Source organism: Typopeltis vanoorti, chromosome 5 (genome assembly GCF_054136105.1).
Source record: "Typopeltis vanoorti isolate ZY-2024b chromosome 5, IOZ_Tvanoo_1.0, whole genome shotgun sequence".
Lineage (NCBI taxonomy): Eukaryota > Metazoa > Arthropoda > Arachnida > Uropygi > Thelyphonidae > Typopeltis > Typopeltis vanoorti.
Genome location: NC_143553.1, coordinates 171,621,566 through 171,646,152, shown reverse-complemented (window position 1 = coordinate 171,646,152; position 24,587 = coordinate 171,621,566). Strand labels below are relative to the sequence as shown.

General features: G+C 37.1%; 1 protein-coding gene across 1 annotated transcript in view; it reads left to right on the top strand.

Annotated features, from left to right (window-relative positions):
• Positions 1-24,587, top strand: part of LOC150107059 (putative serine incorporator) — a 341,534-nt gene that overhangs the window by 278,866 nt on the left and 38,081 nt on the right. Inside the window, exon 9 of the mRNA XM_090392928.1 lies at positions 16,647-16,752. Within this exon, the coding sequence (XP_090249054.1) occupies positions 16,647-16,752 (106 nt within the window). The remainder of the gene's footprint in view (positions 1-16,646; positions 16,753-24,587) is intronic.

Here is a 24,587-nt window from a genome sequence, read left to right as displayed (position 1 = left end):
CATAGCTTAAATATAAAATATGTATTATTGCTTTGTATAATCTTCTATTTACTCCATGTAATTATAGTGTTTTGAAAAGCTTTTCTCTAAGTACTTTGTTGTACACTTTTAAATTAAAGATACCAATAAAGTATATAATTGGTTTAATCCTTTATCCAAGTGTAAGCAAACAAAGTTTGCACCTGAAATATTTTCAGGACTGGGACAACTCATGGTAAAGGTGGTATGACTTCACATCACTTGCCTTAGTATCCCATAATACAAAGCACATCTCCTTGTGGAGACATGTATAATGCTGTGCATTATGGGAAGGGTCACTGGGTCACTACCCAGACCAGTTTCAACCTTTATTGAAGTCTCCTAGTAAATTGATCTCTAAGACCACATGCTCTAAAAGGCAAAGATCTAAAATAGCTAAAATAGCTACCAGTACATTGGATGGCTAATACAAAGGCCTGGGCAACAACTGCAGTATTTACTGAATGGTTCAATAATTGCTTTGTACCAGAAGTGGAAACATATATGAAGCAAAAAGCTCTCGATCTTAAAGTTTTATTAATTGTTGAGAATGCACCAAGTCATTCGCATTTAGAACATCCAAATGTGCAGGTAGTGTTTTTTCCACCCAATACAACAAGCATTATCAGTCATTAGGTCAAGGCATAATTGCCACTTTTAAAAAATATTACATTAAGCACACTTTTCAATTTATATTGGATAAATATAAATTTTTATACCAATTCTCCTTCACAAACATTAAACTCAGTTTTAACTTCCAGTATCTCCTTACTGAGCACTTCCAATTCCTCATGCAGAAGATGAAGGTCATTATTCATTTTCATGAACTCCCGCCGAAGTTCTTCCGCTACGGTCCCAATGTCAGCTTCCATTCCTAAATGCTCCAGCCTATCCCGACACTTCTCACATACATCAACATTTTCTTTCTTCTCATTTAGCCAGACCGACCACAGATCTTTCACATTCTTCGGCACATACATGTAGCAGTTTCTGCAACTCATCCATTGTGAAAAATCTAACGCTGAGCCAGCCATCCTGCCCGCCACTGACGTACGTTTCTTGTTGGACGGCATCGTTATACGTTGAAGTAGTGACACAAACGGCAGCGAAAACACAATATATACAACACAGTAACAATAACACCACTGAAGGACAGGTGTATCTAACCGATGCACAACTGCAGCACAATTTGAGACAAAAAGCCACACTATATTTAAATTTAAAAACATATTTTCTAGCCTAACTAAACACAACCGCCACATTCACCAAGGACGAACATATAACATTCTTAGGGGTCGATAGAAAAATATAAGACATCATTGTACGGGTAATATTTAATTCGGTTAACTTGAACTACCTCCATCCTGAATGACAACTCAATTAAGAGTGAATCGTGGGAACAATGACATGAATAGGACCTGTAAGATGGAGCAAGGTCATGAAAATAGTTACGGAGGCCAATCAAGTAGGCCAAAGTGACTTATTTACCAATAAATGGATGTCTGTGGTTCCCGCCTGGTGGGATTGAGATTGCAACATGTGCGCGGTTGCCGATTTACTTATACTTACACGTATTCAATCCCAGTCTCATTTTTGCACATCGACATATAAGTGAGCGTTAATGTTCTAAAATTCATCAACATACATATTATAATTCAATCGTTATTCATTCATGAACTAAACTTCCCTATGTTGAAGAATTGAGCAGGGCTGGTAGTTTTGTACATTCTTTTGAAATACGTGAGTAGGTATATTATCTAGACTTATTACTTTTGCTTACTGACTTCAATTTTAATTATTTCGTTACAACCTCCAGTAACCATAATGGCAGCTTCAGATTCTAAAAAGAAATGCAGACAATATTTGATAGAATATTTGAAACTTGGGTTTTTTGCTTCATTAAGAAACGAAACGAGGCCTATGTGTCTTCTTTGTGAAAAAACGTTTAATAACGATGCAATGAAACCAGCAAAAATCAAAGATCATCTTAAAAGACTCCATCCCGATAAGAAAGATAAAGATCTTGACTTTTTTAAAGAACTGAAATAGAAATACACACATCGATCAACTATAAAATCATTTATAAAAGCACCTGCCAAAGCTGACAATAAACAAGGATTAACAGCCTCCTACAATATTTCTTTTAATCTAGCAAATAAAGGAAAACCATATACAATTGCAGAGGACATTGTTATACCCGCAATCAAAGAAGTAATTGAAACCATAATGAAAAAAGATTCTGGCCCTGTTTTAAAATGCTTACCATTGAGTGCGCATACCATGAAAAGACGTATTGGTGAAATGGCTGAAGCTGTAGTAAAAACTGTAGTATCAGAACTCAAAAATAGTAAGTTCTCCATCCAACTTGATGAATCATCTACGTTCGATAGTTCTTCTATTCTTATGGTCTATGTAAGATATTATAGTAAAACCAAACATCAAATTATTGACTAATTTTTATTTGCAAAACATCTTGAAAGTGATGGAACTAGGTTGAGAATTTTTCAGCGATTGGAGGAATATTTAAATAAGTATGATATTCCATTTACTAATATAACAGCAGTAGCCACAGATGGCGCACCTGCAATGGTCGGCCGTTATCGAGGTTTCGCTGCCTTTCTGAAAGAAAAAGTTCAAAGTGTATGTACTATTCACTGTGTGTTGCACCGAAACCATTTGGTGGCAAAAACTCTCAGTGACGAACTGCATGATACTCTAAGAATGTGTATTAAATCTACTAATCAAAGTAGAGCTCATCCTCTTAAATTGCGATTGTTTGCCAAACTTTGTGGGAAAAAAATGATAAAGTATCAAACCAATTACTCTTGCATACTGAAGTAAGATGGATGTCTAGAGGTGCAAGTCTACAAAGATTTGTTGAGTTGTTTGACTCAACCCTAGAGTTTCTTGCAGATGTTAATTTGTTTTTGAGTGATGAACTGAAGAGAAATAAGAATCATATTTTCTAATTGGCAGACTTATTTTCAAAATTTAATGACGTACAGACCTGTCTACAAGGTAAAGATGTCACAATTATTCATGCTTGGACGATTCTTTTAGGCTTCCAAGCTAAATTAGCTTTATTTAAATCATCATTGTTACGAAAAGATTTTCAGCACTTTTCGAATCTACGGCAATTGGAAGTAAAAGATTAAGACTTAGAATTATACACAAAACATCTTCAAAATTTGAGCGATGATTTTAAATTGCGCTTTGCAGATTTTGGAAACATGTACATTCCAGATTGGGTTATCACGCCATTTTCTGCAGATATTGAAAATATCGAATGTAACTTACAAGATGAATTTACTGAATTGTCAGTTGATCTTGAAGCTAAGACGCTTTTTAAAAATAGGACTTTAAGTTACTTTTGGACGAATATAAATGTTGTAGAAAAATATCCAAAACTTTCTGAAGTGGTACTCCCCTTTTTGCTTGCATTTCCAAGCTCATACATGGTTGGAGCTGGTTTCAGCCATGTTAATTCCATTTTAACAAAACAAAGAAATAAGATAGAATTCCATGGTGATTTAAGGCTGAAACTTACTAATTTTGAACCCAACATTGCTAATCTTGTCAAGAGTCACGAAGCACACCCTTCACATTGACAACGTTAGTAAATTGTATACTAAGTTAAAAGTCTTATTTTCATATATATATAAGGAAGATTGTATTATTGTTAATTTGTTATCTAAATTAAATTTTATATTTTATATATTATTTATCACTCCTATCAAATATGTAATGTTAAGAAGGACTTCAAAAACATATCCCTTTGACGTTAAGCCAATATAATAATATATACTATATTATACGTACAATAAACACCGTGACTATAAAATAAACAATCTAAAAACTCACATAAGCGTCTTTTTTGCTTGTCCTATTATAATTACGTAATAGTAAAATAGAGGGGGGGGGGTCGATAAAAAGTCCAAAAACTCTTGAAGGGGGTCGATGGTCAAAGAAGTTTGGTGACCCCTGTTCTAGCCTAAGTCCTCCCATGACTTTTGTTTAGCCTTCTTACATTTCTCTCTGTATTCTCTAAGAGCACAAGCTGACTTATTTGCCAGGAACTTTTGATGTGTTTTCTTCTTTTCCTTCACTGCCTCTTTAACTTCCCGTGTCCAACATGGAGTTCTAATTTTTCTATCCTTGCACACAACCTCACCACATGCCTCTCTGGCTGAATCGATCAATTTTTTTTTCAGAGCTTGCCATTGAATCTCCAAGGCTTCATTCTCAAACTCTTTCATTTTTTCTTCAATAATGCTTGTATATTTTAGTCTACAGTTCACATCTGAGAGCTGCTCAACTTTTATTCACTTTAAAACTTTCTTACATGTTCTTCTTTTCAATATGAAATTCAATTTTATCCTGCTCAAGACTAAATGGTGATCAATTCCAATTTCAAATCCTCTGTACACTCTGGTGTCCTGCCCCAGTGGGAAAACATCACTATCAACATAGTCAGTGAGACTTTTCTTATTCCTTGCCTCTTCTCTCCATGTGAATTTGTGCACATTTTTATGTTGGAACATGGTATTAGTAATAACTAGTCCATGTCCTGAGCAGAAATCCAACAAGTATTTGCCATTATTATTAGCTTTGCTCTTTTCTTTAAATTTTCTCAAAATTCTTCCTCAATCATTTCCTACTCTGCTATTTAGATCCCCAACAAGGACCCCAACTTTTCATTTTTCATTATGCCCGTTGCTTTCTCCAAATCCTCAAAAAATTCCTCCACTACTACCTTAGCAGAACCATCTGTGGGACCATAAACACAAATAAATCTCATTGTCCAGTTCCCCATTCTCATATTTGCCCACATCACTCAACTTGAAATTGCCTGCCATTCGAGAAGATTAACCTTGTATTTAGTGTTGAATACAATGGCTACTCCTTCTTTTCCTTGATTGTCATTGCCTGAATATAACATTTTGTATTTATTGCTCAGAAAGATCTCACCGGTTTTTGTCTTTTTTTGTTTCAGTCACCCCTATTATGTTGATCTGGTACTTATTCAATTCCTCAGCTCGCTCCATTTCTTTGCTATTCAGTCTTCTTATGTTGATAGTACTGATCTTCAACTCTGGTGATGTTTTAGGATTTGTTTCAGTAGCTGACTTTTTGCTGTTTAGCCTGGTTTCCTGGCAAAAACAGTGGGGGCCTTATTTAACTGGGCTTGAAACTGGCCGACATGAAATTCAGTCATGTTTATTTTACCATCATTTAATATTGTGATTTAACCTAGTAAGAATACAATTTGGTCAGCTAAATCCCAAATTGCCAGCGTATCCTCGATTGTTCGGTATCTAATTAGATACCTAACTGGGTGCACTACAAGAAGGTAAGGATTCACCATTAGGTCAGAAGCCCTGATTGGTTCTCCATATTCCTTTAAAGGCTATGTGGAGGTATCCTCTCAGTTATACAGCTTTGACCCTTAAGCATCCCCAAAGATGACATGATTTATAAAACAATGTGATCTTTTTTTCCACACCTCATGTGTCCATCGTTAGTTTCCTCTGCACTCAATATTCATTGCTGACAAAATTGGCACTTGCTCGAGTTTGTCTGCTGTTGTTCTATATTTGTGACAAGGCCTTGTACATCCCAATATATTCTTTTTCAGACTACTTTGTATTGTACTGCCATTTGACCAGTTATAATAAGAGAGACAGTTTTAGACTGTGTGATTCTTGTAACCCTCTGCCAGCCCCTGATACAAACAAAGAGCTAACTATTATTTGCATATTGAAAGTTTATTTTTCACTTGGTTAGAGTATAATAAATTTAGTTTAATCCTTTATCCAAGTGTGAGCAAACAAAGTTTGCACCTAAAAGTATCTTCAGGACTGGGGTAAGGTGGTACAACACCAGGGCAACTCGTTGCAAGGTGGAGCAAGCTACCAACACTCCTGTCTCTCAGTATCTCCTATAATGCAAAACACATCACCTTGCGGATATGTCTAATGTTATGCATTAAGGGAAGGGCCACTACCCAGACTAGTTTCGACCTTTATTGAGGTCTCTTCAGTGGGAGCCAGGCCCAAGCTGAGATACCAGGCAGAAGCTTTCGCAGGTCATCTCTACCTATAGGAGTTGCCAAATGGTGTGCTACCCTTACTCTGGATTTAGAGAAAGATGTTAAAAGTTTATTTTTCACTTGATTAGAGTATAATAAATTTAGTTTAATCCTTTATCCAAGTGTGAGCAAACAAAGTTTGCACCTGAAAGTATCTTCAGGACTGGGGTAAGGTGGTACAACACCAGGGAAACTCGTTGCCCTGGTGTTGTACTACCTATAGGTAGAGATGACTTGCGAAAGCTTCTGCCTGGTATCTCAACTTGGGCCTGGCTCCCACTGAAGAGACCTCAATAAAAGTCGAAACTAGTCTGGGTAGTGGCCCTTCCCTTAATGCATAACATTAGACATATCCGCAAGGAGATGTGTTTTGCATTATAGGAGATACTGAGAGACAGGAGTGTTGGTAGCTTGCTCCACCTTGCAACGAGTTGCCCTGGTGTTGTACCACCTTACCCCAGTCCTGAAGATACTTTCAGGCGCAAACTTTGTTTGCTCACACTTGGATAAAGAATTAAACTAAATTTATTATACTCTAACCAAGTGAAAAATAAACTTTCAACATCTTTCTCTAAATCCAGAGTAATTTATTAAAAAAGGGTGGCACACCATTTGGCAACTCCTATAGGTAGCGATGACCTGCGAAAGCTTCTGCCTGGTATCTCAGCTTGGGCCTGGCTCCCACTGAAGAGACCTCAATAAAGGTCGAAACTAGTCTGGGTAGTGGCCCTTCCCTTAATGCATAACACTAGACATATCTGCAAGGAGATGTGTTTTGCATTATAGGAGATACTGAGAGACAGGAGTGTTGGTAGCTTGCTCCACCTTGCAAATAGTTGCCCTGGTGTTGTACCACCTTACCCCAGTCCTGAAGATACTTTCAGGTGTAAACTTTGTTTGCTCACACTTGGATAAAGGATAAAACTAAATTTATTATATTATTTGCATATACCAGCAGAGAGCCATGCAATTTTTGTTTTAATATCAGCCACACACAAAAGGTCTCAAGATCCATAGCCCATCAATTGGGCATGGATCTTCTTGAACAGCTGCAAGGGAAGCTGTTTCGAGTATAGAGACTGATGAAATGAAAGAAGAAATAGAGAACTGGGATTATAAATGAAAGTTGACTGGCTCATATGTTATTATGGAAGATGAGAGGAGAAATGTTCGTAGCCAGTGCACAAATCAGATGTTTGTGAGAGAGTGATTGAAGTAAATCTGTGAGAGGACATTTGTAGTTAAGCAGATTGCCATCTTCTCTATAGTATCAAGAAATCTTAAGAGGTTTTGGGTACACCATTCCAAAATAGGTGAGCAATATTCTGTGTTTGGATTAATTTAAGTTTATACAGTATTAGAAATTGTACAGGTGAGACATAGTGGCCTGATCAGAAAAATACACCAAGTTTCTAGGTGGGAGCTGAAGAAATCCTGCTGAGATGTGTTTGTGGCAGGAATGGCTGGAAATGCAAGTCTCTAAGAAGCAAGAAATCTATATAGATAGGTTTGGGTGTTAGTAATAACCAACACTCAAGGTATAGCATAGCTTTATAGTATAGAAAAAAATGGAGAAAAATAAATAAATATTGAATATTATATAAATCAAGTGGATATTAAATCCAGCATTATTTCAAAGCCGAATGCAGAAACTATGAAAGTTTCATACGAAATATGACCAGAAAGCTTACGAGAATACACTCGCCGGCATTTAGGAGTTGCCATAGCGCAAACCTTATAGGGACATAATTGCTGCCCAAACGTCAATATATTCGCTTTCTATTGTTCTATTCCATTGTTTTAGTAAATAATTATTGAATATACTAATATCTTACTGAATTTCCAGCCATCATCTTCCAGCACTTAATTAGTTGTAAAAACAATTCACATTGTAACTGAAGAGGAACTAATGTCCTAACAGGGTACCTTCTAGGGGCTGGATGAAAATGAAGTTAATCCAGTAAATCCAAGCTAAATGTGGTCTTAGAATGATGGGTAAATTAATGCATCCTATGAAGTAACACTAAAAAAATAAAAGAAACAGTTGAAAATAATAAGAAAACATTTATCAGTTGGTAAAAGTCAAATATAAAGAACTCTATAGTGATCCTTCAATAGATAAATCAAATATAAATAACTCTTCTCCATCGCATATAGAATTCACCCCCCCCCCCATTCACTTCAGATGAAATAAAACAAGCATTAAAACAAATAAAAAATGTCCTGGTGAAGACCTAATTCACATAGAATTAATTAAATGGGGAGGAAACAATATAATTCACCATGTCACGAACTTACTAAATCTATGCCTAGAAGAGGGGAAGATACCAGAAAACTGGAAAAATACTACTCTGATACTGTTATTTTAAAAAAGGGAACAAAGAAGAAGTAAAGAACTATAGACCAATTAGTTTTCTCTCTAATCTGTACAAAATTCTCACAAAAGTAATAACAAACAGGTTAACTCCTCTTCTAGACTCAAATCAACCAGTCGAACAAGGCAGGATTCCATAAAGGCTTTAAAAGAATTGATCATATTCATGCAGTAAAACAAATAATAGAATAAGCAGAAGAAAACCAATTGCCTCACTGTTTAGCCTTTGTTGATTATGAAAAAACATTTGAGTCCATCAAAACTAATGCGATAATTAAAACACTCCAGATCAGGGAGTTCCTGGAAAATATATGGACCTCCTCCAGGAAATATACCACACTGCAACAGCAACAATCCAACTTCACATAAGCAGCAATAAAATATCAATTGAAAAAGGTGTCTGACAAGGAGACCCTCCATCACCCAAAATCTTTACAGCAGTCCTTCAACAAATATTTAATAATATAAACTGGACGAACCTTGGTATAAAAATTAATGACAGAAACTTAACACACCTAAGATATGCAGATGATATCATAATTTTTGCAAACACTCCAGAAGACCTATATCATGAAAGCAGAAAAGTCGGTCTAAAAATAGAGAAAAAACTAAAATCATGATTAATCATTTTGTAACACCAAAAAACATAAAAATAGAAAACAGTTTCTTGTAAAGAGCCTCTTCATATACATACTTGGGTCATCTCATTGATATAAACTGTGGACTCCAAAAGGAAATAAATAGGAGGTTTCAACTGCCTGGAGTGTATTCAGAAAATTGATTCCCACTCTATTTAAAAAGGAAGACATTTAACCAGTGTATACTTCCAGTCATCACATGCTGTTGTGAAACTTAGTTGCTAACAAAAGCACTGGCAAATAAACTAGCAACAACTCAAAGAAAAATGGAGAGGTTGATGGTAGGGATCACATTAAAAGATAAGATGCGAAATACCTCGATAAGAAGCCAGACTCATATCACTGACATCATTCTTCACCATAAACAACTAAAATGGAAACAGGCCAGACATCTATCCAGAAAATGGCTGAAAAGAAGAAGAAAAAGATGAAGTAGATCCACCCCCCCCCTTCTACCCCAGCTATTGATGTTGATGTTCACAGCTTATGCTGGTACTATAAGAGAAATTTGATCATGTTTGGGGATATGGTATTATCAGAAGTAATGAGAAGTGATGCAAGATCTTCCTTGTGCAAAGGATATAGTGGAATTATTGAACGAGCACTTTATCAGCATATATCATACTGGTATAAATGACAACACTATGCAATATATAGAAGAGAGGCAAGTATTAGGAGAATTGGGAGTGAAAGAATCAGAGGTATATCAGATGTTGGTTGGATTGGATGTTAATAAGGCTGTGGGAATGGATGGCATATCACCACATATTCTTAAGGAATATGCACCACAGTTGGCTATGCCCATGACCTGGTTATTTAATGAAAGTCTTGCAGTTGGTAGGGTTCCTAAGGAATGGAGAGAAGGCAAAATAGTACCACTCCACAAACATGGCTCTAAGACAAGTCTCCAACTATAGGCCTGTCTGTATAACTGCAGTTGTGGTCAAGGTATTGAGGAGATTGGTAAGGAATAGAATACAGAATTTGGTTGATGGACATGGCATCTTTATTATGGTCAGCATGGATTTGTAAATAGTAGGTCCTGTGTTAGTAATTTACTTACATTTTATGATAAGGTAACAACTGTGTTAGATAAGGGAGAATCATATACAGCGATATTCTTGGACTTTGCAAAAGCGTTTGATAGATTACTAAATGATAAGTTGGTGTACCAGCAGCAGAGGATGGGAGTAGATAGTATATTGGTTAGATGGATCAGAGATTGGCTCTCTGAATGAAACCAGTAGGTTGTGTATGATGGAGCAGTGTCTCAAAAAAAGGAGGGTGATCAGTGGCATGCCCCAGGGTTCTGTTCTTAGAGTACCTGCTGTTTAACTTATTTGTAAATGATATATCATGTGGACTGACTGGGGATCTTCAGTTATTTGCTAATAATGCAAAGTAGGGAGGAATTATAAGTGGCACTGCTGATGTAAATTCCCTTCAGGAAGATTTGAATAGACTTTTTACTTGGACAAAAGAGTGGAGTTGTAGTTTTAATATCAATAAGTGCAAGATGTTGCATATTGGAGTGCAGAAATATAAGGCTGTGTACTATATTGATGGTGCCGTACTGCAGGAAGTGGATGAGATTAGAGATTTGGGAGTGATGGTTTGACAGAAAGTAGACTGAAGTTTAGAGGGCAAATTGCTAGTGTTGCAAAGGCTACACATCGTAGTGCTGCTATGATAAGAAGTACTCTAAGATAAGGAAGTGGTTGCCACTGTATAAGTCACTGTTCGGACCACACTTGGACTATTGTGCTCAGGTCTGGTCACCTGGTTCTCAGTGTTATGTGGAGACATTGAAGAAGGTCCAGAGATGAGTGACTAAGACACTGTCAGGACTTTGGAGCGCTGGCTATGGAGAGAGGTTGATGAAATGTGGATTGCAGAATTTGGTGGATAGGAGGAAAAGAGGTGATATGATAGAGATATTTGAGTTAGTGAGAGGATTTCATCAGATTAATCCAGAAGAGATTATAAAAAGAGTAGAAGGTGAGAGGTGAAAAACTAGATGTCATCCCAGGAAGTGATGTAAAAGTGTGGTGAAGAGGAGTGTAAGAAGTAGATCTTTTACATGGAGAATTGTCAATGAGTGGAACATATTACCAGAATGTGTTGTTAATGCAAGGAGTGTTAAGGAGTTTAAGATTCTATATGATAAATATGTTGTAAGTTGAATGAATCTCCCATGATGAGTCTTCCGATTCTATGGAGGGTATAATACGCCCTCTGTCCAAAAAGAAACCAAACTTTTTGAAAATAGAAGAAACTAGTAGCGCTACCTGTTGTATCTTTTTGTTGTCGAAAGCAGCAACTTTCATTAGTGTTGAGTCAACTGTTTATGACATTTGTTTCATTAGAAGCCGAGTTATAGTGACAGTGTGTTTTGACAAACGGTCAGAAAATGAATTTCAAACAGAGAGCTGCGATTGACTTTTTGTTAAACTTGGTAAACGTTTTACTGAAACTCATCAAATGCTTCAAAAAGCATATGGTGATGAATGCTTATCCCGTATTCAAGTTTACGAGTGGTTTAAGCGATTTCAAAGTGATTGTGAGACGCTTGAGGACGACAAAAAGCTAGGCCATCCAAAAACTGGACTGAGCGAAGCTAACATCCAAAAAGTGCATGATTTCATCAAAGAAAGACCGAAATCGTCCATGCGATTAATTGAAGATGAATTGGGGATTCCAAAATCAACTGTGCACAACATTTTGACTGAGAGTTTGGGCCTTCATAAATTGATTTGTGATTTGTTGACCGACGACCAAAAAATGTATCGAATTGAAACTGTAAGGATCTCATTAAAACTGCTAGAACTCAGACTTAGAACTCAAACTTCCTTGAAACGATCGTTACAGGTGATGAAACGTGGTGTTTTGAATATGAGCCTGAAACAAACGCCAGAGTGCTGAGTGGAGACCACCAGAAGAGGGGCATCCCAAAAAAAGTCACTTGGAGAAGTCAAACGTAAAGACAATGCTGATTTGTTTTTATGATTCCAAGGGCATTATCCACAAAGAATTCATTCCACCTGGCCAAACGGTCAATGGCGAGTTTTATCTCGAAGTTTTGAAGTGAGTAATAGCGAGAATTCGTCGCATACGGCATGAATATCGTGATGCAGGCAGCTAGTCACTTTTGCACGATAATGCACCATCTCATCATTCGAACATTGTGAGACAGTTTTTGAGCAAAAACCAAGTTTGTATTGGATCACTCGCCGTATTCACCTGATTTAGCACCCTGTGACTTCTTTCTCTTCTCCTGACTTCATTTGCTGATGAAAGGAAAGCGATATCACACCATTGAAAACGTTCAAGCGGCAGTAACCATGACCCTGAACAGTATCCCAAAAAACTATATAAAATACTAATTTAACGAATTAATTGACCGTGCCAAACGCTGTATGGAAGCTGAGGGAGGGTATGTTGCTTGAAATAAATTATTTGAATAATTATAATTGGCCTGTGTTTTATTTTCTATCAAAAGTTTGGTTTTGTTTTGGACAGAGGGTGTAATAATAATAAAATTAGATAGGACTGTGTTTTGGTAACATTAAAGTTCACGAGATTATCCCCACCTTATTGAAGAAAAGTAAAGGAGATCAGCATTCGGAACAGGGTCTGCACATGAGGGAAAACATGGTTGAGAGTCCTGAACTAACTGGGTTGGTGGAGAAATCTGAGGAAAGAAAACCATTTATCATGAAGAGTGGCAAGAGGAAACTAACAACCCCATTCCAGCTGATAGAAGGTGGGCCATAGGATTGTAGTCAACTAATCAATCTTCTGTGTCAGACCAAATCAAATGCTAGCAAAATATCAAGAGCTTTCACCCACTTTTGTTCACAAGCTATGGAAGTGTTCTCCAACCATTTCCATATTTTGTGTTTAAACACTGGGGGAAGGCTAGCTCAGTTGTGTATCTAGAGAGAGGCAGAATGCATATTTCTGGTCATGAATTAGCTGGTAGGACACCATATAGTGAAGAAATTGATAGCTGATGACTTTCTCTGTAATTATTATTATTATTCAGGCCTCCATGGAGTCAAAAGACTCATTGAGGGAGGTCCTTCCTAAAAAACGCAAAATCTATCAAGATTCATCTTGGGAAGTTCCTCCTAGGAAACACAGTCTTTCATACCACTCCTTATACTCATTGACCGTTCTCGCTCTCACCACTGTATCAGGCAATGCATTCCATGGTTCAACCTCTCTCCATGCAAAGAAACCACTCCTCACCCCTCTTGCTCACAGTTTCCTTTTGTAACTTCCAGGGATGGCCCCCTTGCCATCACTTCTTTCTGCTGTTCAACCAAGTGAAAGAATTCTCTAACCACCTCTCAACAGTTTAAAAGTTGATCATATCACTTCTCCTTCTATTCACCAAACTCTGCAGTCCACATTCCCTCAGCCAATCCTCATCACCCCCTCTTGCTCACAGTTTCCTTTCGTAACTTCCAGGGATGGCCTCCTTGCCATCACTCCTTTCCACTGTTCAACCAAGTGAAAGAATTCTCTAACCACCTCTCAACAGTTTAAAAGTCGATCATATCACTTCTCCTTCTATTCACCAAACTCTGCAGTCCACATTCCCTCAGCCAATCCTCATCACCCCCTCTTGCTCACAGTTTCCTTTTGTAACTTCCAGGGATGGCCCCTTGCCATCACTCCTTTCCGCTGTTCAACCAAGCGAAATAACTCCCCAGTGTCAACCCTGTAACCACCTCTCAATAGTTTAAAAGTCTCAATCATATCACCTCTCCTTCTTCTATCCACCAAACTCTGCAGTCCACTTTCCCTCAGCCGATCCTCATAACCAACAGTGTCCAGTCCTGAAACCGTTGTTGTAATAGATTTCACGTTATCATATGAACACAGATGGATAAGAAAATAACTATTTATTAACTTAAAAGCTAATATTTCGCTGGTATTATATCCAGCATCTTCAGAGCACACAACACAAAATTTATTACAAATGCAAGACAACCACAATCCAGTGTAACAGTGGGGCTAGTATAAGTAATTGCAGCGTGCAACACAAGACTAAAGTCCTAATATGGCACCATCTAGGTTAAAAAAAAAAGTTCAAAGTTTTAAAATAGTACTCCAAATGATAGTCTTAGAAAGTCTGAAAAAAATATAAAATAAAATGAAAGTAATAAATATTAATTTGTCTTAGGATGACTGTCTCCCAAATCTTTGGTAGATTTATACAGCCATACTTGTTAAAGTTTGGAGTATGTTTTAAGGCTTCTGTTGATTCCAGGAACAACCTCTCCGACTTGTAGAAGCTTCTGTGCATTACTTTTGTTTCTTTCCAATTGATCCTGTGTGCAGAAGTATCCAAAGCATGGTCTGCCAGACCCGACTTGCCATAGCGAAAGTGTCGGATATATTTTTTGTGTTCACTGAGGCGGATGTCTCAGTGAACACTAAATATTAGCTTTTAAGTTAATAAATAGTTTTCTTATCCATCTGTTTTCATATCATACCGTGAAATCTATTACAACATGTCTGACGAACACATAAGCCTATCCACGCGTATAAAAAAAAGTCCTAAAACCATCTTTGTTATCTGCCTTTGTACTCTTTCCACAGTTAATTTATCCCCTTCAAATCCTGGAGACCAAATCTGAGAACAGTAGTCTAAGTATGGTCTGATCAGAGTCTTATATAATGGAATGGTAACTCTTTTATCTCTGCAGGTCAGTGTCCTTCTCATTATTGCAGCAATCCTTTGTGTTACCTTCATCACCTTTGCAATATGTCCCCTAAATTTCAGGTTTCTATCAATCACAACCCCAGATCTCTTGTCTCCCCTACTTCCTCCACTATAGCTCCTCCCATAGAGTATGCAGTGTCACATCGATGTGTCACAAACCTCAAGACCTTACATTTTGCTGCATTAAACCGATATTCCCATTCATTTGCCCATCTGTCTAGCTTATTCAAATCCTCTTGCAAGGCTACAACATCTGCACTATTACTAATAACCCTTCCCAGCTTCGCATCATCCGCAAACAACTGAATATCCCCCTGCAATCCACTGACAATGTCATTGATATAAAGGTTAAAAAATACAGGTCCCAGTACTGAGTCCTGTGACACCCCCACTTGTAACCTTCTGCTTCCTTGATACCGTCCCACCATACACAACTCTCTGATACCTATCAGACAGTCAATCCTGAATCCAGTTGACCAACCTGACATCCAAACCCATGTACTGCAACTTAAACATCAGCTTATCACGTGGCACCCTGTCAAATACCTTCGCTAAGTCCAAGAAAATGGCAGTATATGCCTTTCCCTCATCTACTGCTCTTGTGACTTTATTATCAAAGGCTAGCATATTACTAAAACAAGAGCGATCCTTCAGAAATCCATGTGGACTCTCACAGATAACATTACCCTCATCTACCCAATGCTATATACGGTCCCTCACTAATTTCTCCTAGATCTTAACAATTACTGATAAAGCACAAATTGGCCTATAATTAGATACTTCCAGTCTGCACTGCCCTTATGCAATGGTACTATCTTACCTTCCTTCCATTCCCACGGCAGCTTTCCCTTAGCCAGACTTTCATTGAAAGCCAGTTCAAAGGAGCTGTCAGTTACTTAGCACATTCTCTCAAAACTCTTGGTGAAATACCATCCAGTCCCACAGCTTTACTGACATTCAGAGTACTCAATATTTGGAACACACACACTCCTCCTGCACCTCTAAACCTCGAACTGCCCTACCCCCTGTAGTATTAAGAGTCCTCCACAGCCCCCCCCTAGTATGTACACACACACACACAATAATATATGTCATGTACTAATATTATTATTAGTACAAGAAAGTTTAGTCTAATTTAACAATTAGTAATATACATATAAGGTTAAAACACCTTATGGTAACTTGTTCTGGTAAAATACTTATAAGCTCTGTATTACTAAAATCTTGGTATTTCTTGCCTGGCTCCCACTGATGAGACCTCAATTAAGGTCAAAACCAGTCTGGGTAGTGGCCCCCTTGCCTTTAATACATAGCATCATACATCTCCTCAAGGAGATGGGCTGTGCATTAAGGGTAAATTAAAAATAGTGATCAAAGCTTATTCTACCTTTACCATGAGTTGCCTTGACTTGCACTACTTTGAGGGTCAGCTAGACTCACAATACGTGCAGGCGCAAACTTGACTTGTTTGTCTGTTTGCTTTCTTGGGAAATTGGAGTAAAACCAGGTTTAAAATAGCTTGGTATCTTTAACATTTATTATACCCAAGGTAAAATACTTTCTACATATATATATATATATATATATATATATATATATATATATACAGTATGTATTAGTAGTTAGTAATATATATATATACACAAACATAACAATATATATCTTGTACAATATTATTAGTACAAGAAAGTTTAGTCTAATTTAAAAATTAGCAATATATATATATATATGACTAATTGTAAAATTAGACTAAACTGTCTTTTACTAAAGTGCAACTGTTTTTTGTATTTAAAGATGATCAGTGCAAGCCAAAGATTTTCCACAGCTCCACTGAACATACTTTTGATTCCCAAAGCATTGTGGGATTACTTATATGGTTTTCTTGTGTCCTTTACTCCAGGTAAGTTATATTTTTGTCTTTTCTTCTGTTTGAGATGATTCAGTATTGGCAATGAATAATTTGTTACAAACATATATGTGGGTGTTCTGAAAAGTTCTTCGCCTAACAGTGAAACAATGAATTTATAATATCAAAATTATTTATATATTTCAACGTAATCTCTGTTAAGACTAATACATTTATTACAGCTCCATTATCCCATCTCTCTAGTGGTTCTCAGTAAGATCTGCAACATACCCATACAATGGGTATGGTGGATGCTCCAACAATTTATAGTGCATATCCCTTAATTTCCCCATTGCCAAAACACCTTTGTGGGCAGGTGCATTGGCCTGATAAAAGATGATTTTTTAATTCTGCAAACCAGGTCTTTTCTTACAAATTTTTTTGTCTAGTCTGGTTAAAATATCAGATTAATGTTCTAGTTATTGTTTTATCCTTTTCAAGATAATTAATAAACAAAATTCCTTTATCATCCCAAAACACCGATGCCATGACCTTTCCTGCTGATGAAACCGACTTTGTCTTCTTTAGCACTGAACAACCATCTTCTGTCCACCGTTTTGACTACTTGGATTCTGGTGTGTAATGGTGAATCTAAGTGTCATCCATAGTAATAAATCGATGCACAAAATTAGTTTTATCTTGTTAAAATGCTCCAAGCACTGTTCAAATATTTTTCATGCAAGTGCATTTTTGATCTGCTATGAGCAAGCATGGCACCCATCTTGTACAAAGCTTTCTTCATTTCCAATTCTACATGCAAAATATATTCTACACGTTCTTTTGAAATGCCTATAGTCTCAGCAATTTCACTCATTTTGACGTGCCGTTCACTCAATACATATCATGCACTTGATCAATGATTTCTGGTGTTGTTACACTTTTTGGACGTCCTTCATGTGGATCATCTTCAAGGCTGGTACGGCCGCGTTTAAACTCGGCAGCGCATTTCTTAATTGTCGAAAACAAAGGAGAAGAGTGCCCATAAACTTTTATGAACTTCGAATGAATTTCCTTTGGCACTAAATCATCATCATCAAATTCCTGATATATATACCCTCGAGGGGGGTGGGGTGTACAGGATATGATAGTACTACATGAAAAATTTACATCATTACTAACTTCCGAACTACAGTTTCCCTCGAAATCAGTCTGTTAAATGTCAAGACTCCAATATTATCAGGTCTTATATTTCTGTCTTCTAAGGCACTTTTTTCTGTATCAATCCACCTATATCTTGGTTTTCCTCTGGGTCTTTTTCCTACCAACCTGGCAGAAAACACTTGTTTTGTTAATCTTTCTTCTCGCATTCTGCTTAACTGACCATACCACCTGAGATTAGCTCTGCTAATGCATTCCTGGATGCTGACAATGTCAAGTTCTTTCCTAATATCCTCGTTTTTAATATGATATTGCCATTAATGCCATCTATTCACGCCTATAATCTTTCTCAGAACTCTCATATCTGCAGTCTCTAGTCTTTCGTCAAGTGTTTTACTTCTGACCCAGCTCTCAGATCCATAAGTTAAAACTGGTTTGAACACTGTTTTGTATACAGCTAATTTAGTGTCTTGACTAATTTCTCTCTTATTCCATATAAATTTATTCAGTTGACTTCCTACCTATCAGCTTTGTTGATTCTGTTGTCTATTTCCATATTTAACTTACCATCTTCACTAAAAATCGTGCCTAAGTAACTGAAATGTTTTACTTTTTCTATTAGTTTTTCTATTATTTTCAATGGTTCTGCCTATTTTCATTGTCTTTTTCTTTTTAATGCTGACCTTCATACCATATCTATTACAACAGTTATTCAATTTAGTCAGGGAATTTTGCAGACTTGAAGCGGATTTATTTAGAAGTATAACATAATCCACAAAGAGCTGAGATTAACACCTCCAATTTTGATATCAGGTTTAATACCACTTTCCTTCATAATGTGATCCATATAGGTAATGAATACAAGAGGGAATAATGTACATCCTTGTCTGAAACCATATTGAACATTAAACCATCTTCCTGTACTTCCTTCAATTCTAACTGCTGACTTACAACTCAAATAAAGAATAAGTATTGCTTGATATAATTATGATTGATATGATTAACACCATATAACTGTAGTGTTTGGAATAGCTTCTCTTTTGGCACATTGTCATATGCCTTTTTTTCATATCTACAAAACTTAAATACAGATCTTTGTTATATTCCCATGATTTCTCAGCTATCTGTCGTAAAGTGAAAATCTGATCCTGGCAGCCTCTATTTGGCCTGAATCCAGCATGTTCTTTACCAAGCTTCTCTTCCACAATCCTTATCAACCGTTTCTCAAGTATACTTGCATATATCTTACCAGGAACACTCAGTAGAGAAATACCTCTGTAATTCTCACATTCAGTTTTATTTCCCTTTTTATATATGGGTACTTACTATAAGAGCTCTACTCCAATCATCTGGAATTTATCCCTCTCTCCCACCTTCTGAAGTATGCAGTGTGCCACTGTAGGACTTTATACCTCCATACTTGAGAATTTCTAGTCGAATATCATCTACTCCTGCTGCGTTTCCACATTTCAAGCTTTTCATGGCTTTTTTCTACTTCAAGTATGGATATGTATTCCTGACTACATGCCTGGTCAGTGTTTTTTACCACTCTGCTTTCATCACTTCTTGTTTAAATTAGCAGTTTTACAAAGTAATTACTCCATACTTCAAGGATATCTTTTTCTCGTGTTTTCATATCACCTTTATCATCTCTAATTCCTTTAACAGCATTCTTTCCTCCATTTCTGAACTTCTTCAACAACATCCAGAATATCTTACCACCTTCTTGATATTTATTTTCTATGTTCTTGCCAAAAGTCTTCCGATGACCTTTGTTTAGCCAGTTTTACACATTACTTAGCTTTCTTACATTTGTCTCTGTATTCTCGAAGAGCACAAGCTGACTTTTTTGCGAGGAACTTTTGATATGCTTTAACTTCCTGTGTCCACCATGAAGTTCTGATTTTTCTATCCTTGCACACAACCTCACCACATGCCTCTCTGGCTGAATCATTCAGTATTTTCTTCAGGGCTTGCCACTGAATCTCCGAGGTTTGGTTCCTTTTCTCAACCTCTTTCATTTTTTCTTCAATCATGTTTGTGTATTTTAGTCTAAAGTTCACATCTGAGAGCTGCTCAACTTTTATTTGCTTTAAAACTTTCTTACATGTTCTTTTTTTCAATATGAAATTCAATTTTATCCTGCTCAAGACTAAATAGTAATCACTTCCAATTTCAAATCCTTTGTACACTCTGGTGTCCTGCCCCAGTGGGAAAACATCACTGTCAACAATAACATAGTCAATGAGACTTCTTGTTCCTTGCCTCTTCTCTCCATGTGAATTTGTGCACATTTTTATGTTGGAACATTGTGTTAGTAATAACCAGTCCATGTCCTGAGAAGAAATCCAACAGGTATTTGCCATTATTATTAGCTTTGCTCTTTTCTCCAAATTTTCCCAAAATATTTTTGTTTGTCTGACAATCATTTCCTACTCTGCTATTTAGATCCCCAACAAGGACCAACTTTTCCTTTTTGATTGTGTCAGTTGCTTTCTCTAAAGCCTCAAAAAATTCCTCCACTTCTATCTTAGTAGAACCTTTTGTGGGACCATAGGCACAAATAAGTCTCATTGTCCAGTTCCCCATTCTCATATTTTCCCACATCACTATACTTGAGCCTGCCTGTCATTCTATAAGATCATCATCATCATTATCAAATTCCTGACATGTACCCTCAAGGGGTGTACAGGATATGATAGTACTACATGAAAAATTTACATCATTACTAACTTCCTATCTACAATTTGCCTTCATATCAGTCTGTTACTTATCAAGACTCCAACATTATCAGATATTATATTTCTATCGTCTAAGGCACTTTGTACCGTATCAATCCACCTATATCTTGGTCTTCCTCTGGGTCTTTTTCCTGCCGACCTGGCAAAGAACACTTGTTTTTCTAATCTTTCCTCTCCTATTCTGTTAAAGAGACCATACCACCTTAGATTAGCTCTACTAACGCATTCCTGGATGCAGACTATATCAAGTTCTTTCTTAATATCCTCATTTTTAATATGATATTGCCATTGATGTCATCTGTTCACACCTCTAGTCTTTCTCAGAACTCTCATATCTGTGGTCTCTAGTCTTTGGTCAAGTGTTTTACTTCTGACCCAGCTCTCAGATCCATAAGTTAAAACTGGTTTGAACACTGTCTTGTATACAGCTAATTTAGTGTTCCGACTAATTTCTCTCTTATTCCATATGAATTTATTCAATTGACTTCCTACCATACCAGCTTTGTTGATTCTATCGTCTATTTCCATATTCAATTTACCATCATCACTAAAAATCGTACCTAAGTAGCTGAAATGTTTTACTTGTTCTGTTAGTTCTCTATTCACAATGCAGTTGATATTTTCAATGTTTCTGCCTATTTTCATTGTCTTTTTCTTTTTAATACTGACCTTTATACCATATCTGTTACAACAGTTATTTAATTTAGTCAGGGAATCTTACAGACTTGTAGTGGATTTATTTTGAAGTATAACATCATCTGCATAAAGCAGAGAGCTGACATTAACATCTCCAATTTTGATATCATGTTTAATACCACTTTCCTTCATAATGTGATCCATATAGATAATGAATAACAGAAGTGATAATGCACATCCTTGTGTCACACCAGATTTAACATTAAACCATCTTCCTGTACTTCCTTCAATTCTAACTGCTGACTTACAACTCAAATAAAGACTAAGTATTGCTTGATATAATGCCCCATTGACACCATATGACTGCAGTGTATTGAATAGCTTTTCTCTCGGCACCTTGTCATATGCCTTTTCCAGATCGACAAAACTTAAATATAGATCTTTGTTATATTCCCATGCTTTCTCAACTATTTGTCGTAAAGTAAAGATCTGATCCTGACAGCCTCTATTTGGCCTGAATCCAGCTTGTTCTTCCACAATTCATCTCAACCGTTTCTCAAGTATACTTGCATAGATCTTGCCAGGAACACTCAGTAGGGAAATACCTCTGTAGTTCTCACATTCAGTTTTATTTTCCTTTTTATATATGAGTACTATGAGAGCTCTACTCGAATCATCGGGAATTCGTCCCTCTGTCCAGGCTTTCTGAACTATGCAGTGCAGCCACTGTAAGACTTTTATACCACCATACTTCAGCATTTCTGCTCGAATATCATCTACTCCTGCTGCCTTCCCACATTTCAAGCCTTTGATGGCTTTTTCTACTTCAGGTATGGATATGTATTCCTGACTGTATGCCTGTTGAGTGTTTTTTACCACTGTGCTATTAGGGTTGTTTCATTTAGCAATTTTTCAAAGTAATTACTCCGTACTTCAGCGATATCTTTTTCTCCCATTTTCATGTCACCTTTATCATCTCTAACTCCTTTTACAGCACTCTTTCCTCCATTTCTAAGCTTCTTCAACAACCTCCAGAATATCTTACCACCTTCTTGATAATTAATTTCTTGCCAAAGTCCTCCCATGACTTTTGTTTAGCCAGTTTTACACATTGTTTCTCTTTCTTACATTTGTCTCTGTATTCTCTAAGAGCACAAGCTGACTTATTTGCCAGGAACTTTTGATATGCTTCCTTCTTTTCCTTCACTGCCTCTTTAACTTCCTGTGTCCACCATGGAGTTCTGATTTTTCTATCCTTGCAGACAACCTTACCAGATGCCTCTCTGGCTGAATCAATCAGTGTTTTCTTCAAGGCCTGCCACTTAATCTCCAAGGTTTGGTTGCTGTTCTCAAACTCTTTCATTTTTTCTTCAATAATCTTTGTGTATTCTAGTCTACAGTTCATATCTGAGAGCTGCTCAACTTTTATTCTTTAAAACTTTTTTACATATTATTCTTTTCAATATGAAATTCAATTTTATCCTGCTCAAGACTAAATAGTGATCACTTCCAATTTCAAATCCTAAGTCCCTGGCCTCATCAATCTCTTTGAGTTCTTTTCCATCAATGTGGTACACAGCTGGTAATCTTTTAATCTTAAAATGCATAACTTTATACTTTTTCACATTGAACTGGCATCCATTACCTTTTGCCCATTTTCCCAGCTTATTTAACTAATCCTGCAAACTCTCAAAACAGAAGGCCTGTGTAGCTCAGTGGAAGTAGTGTTTGTGTCCTCTGCGCGTGGTCACTCGAAGTTAGAATTAAGTTCAAGTCTAGTCTTCAACTAGAGGAACTTTTTCTAAGTCTTTCTTTGACCACTTCCCGAGTTAGTCAATCTCTGGCATGTGCAAGCGGGTTTTCTTTCCAGAAACTCGGGTTTTTTATCCCTTAAACTCAAGAAAATCGACCGTAGTACCCACATTATTTCAGACAGTAACATACCTTGTTAGGGTTGGGTACCAAGAGATGGCAGCACTTGTTTGCCAGCCTCTTCATCGGTGGCTGTTATAATTAGTGATAGACATGGGCCAGCTATCTCTGATTGGCTAATGGTGGAGAATTTAACTGCCCACTCAGTCTCCAAAAGCTAGATAGAGTATAAAGGCCTCTCCTACTCCCTATAAGGTAATAAAAGCCGTTAGCTGATTTATTTATTTTATATATATATATATATATATATATATATATAAAATAATATATAATAAAATAAAATAAATAAATATAAAATAAAATATATAATATATTGCACAGTATCTGTTGGTCTCTGCCAAGGGTGTGTTCTGTCACCCTCCTTTTCATAATATTTATGGACTTGATTGATAGGCACTGCCGAGGCAGTGAGTGTGTCAGAATTGGAAGATGTAGCATTGGACGTTTGCTTTTTGCAGATGACCTAGTTCTGCTTAGCTCTTCCACAGATGACCTCCAGCAGACCCTGGATAGATTTGTAGCTGTTTGTGCAGAAGCTGGAATGAAGATCAGTGTGGCCAAAACTGAAACATTTGTGGTCTCAAGACAACCATCCCAGTGCACTCTACATGTAAGTGGAGTCCCACTGAGGCAGATGGAGAAGTTTAAATACCTTGGGTCTATATTCATGTGTGATGGAAAGTGGGACGTAGAGCTAAATACTCGGATTGGCTCAGCAAGCGCAATATTGCGAGAGCTTGGCTGTTAGGTAGTATTGAAGTGGAAGTTAAGCCAGAAGGCAAAGCTGGCTGTCTTCAATACAGTCTATGTCCCCATCCTCACTTATGGTCATGAGAGTTGGCTAATGACTGAAAGAATGCGGGCATGAGTCCAAGTGGCTGAAACGAGGTTCCTTCAAGGGGTTGTGGGACTGACAAGACTTGACTGAGTCAGAAGCTCTGCAATTCGGGAAGCCCTCAATACTCAACCATTGCTGCTCCGTGTTGAGAGATCATGTGACCTGCTGAATGCCATAAGAAAGGCTCCCCCAGTAGGCCCTCTTTGTCAAGCCAGAGGGTGGAAGTCCAAGGACTCGCTGGATAGATTATATCCAAAACCTTGGGTGGACACTTTTGGGAGTCCCACCAGAACACCTGAGCTTGGTGGTGGAGGATCGTGACCATTGGAAGTTTTTCTTGCAGCTGCTGCCCCTACAACCCAATTAAGAAAGGTGGGCCTTGAAGATGTATGTATATATATAAAATCAAACAATTACCAGCCTAGTTGGCTGAGTGTTTAACATGGCTACTCTCCAACCAGAAGGTCACATGTTCAAATCTCACCATGAGCATGGATGATGATTGTCTCTAGGTGGGAGATAAATTACTGGAAATAAAGTTACATGTTTGGTCTTCAGAATAGGGTTTTCAGACTATGTAAAAA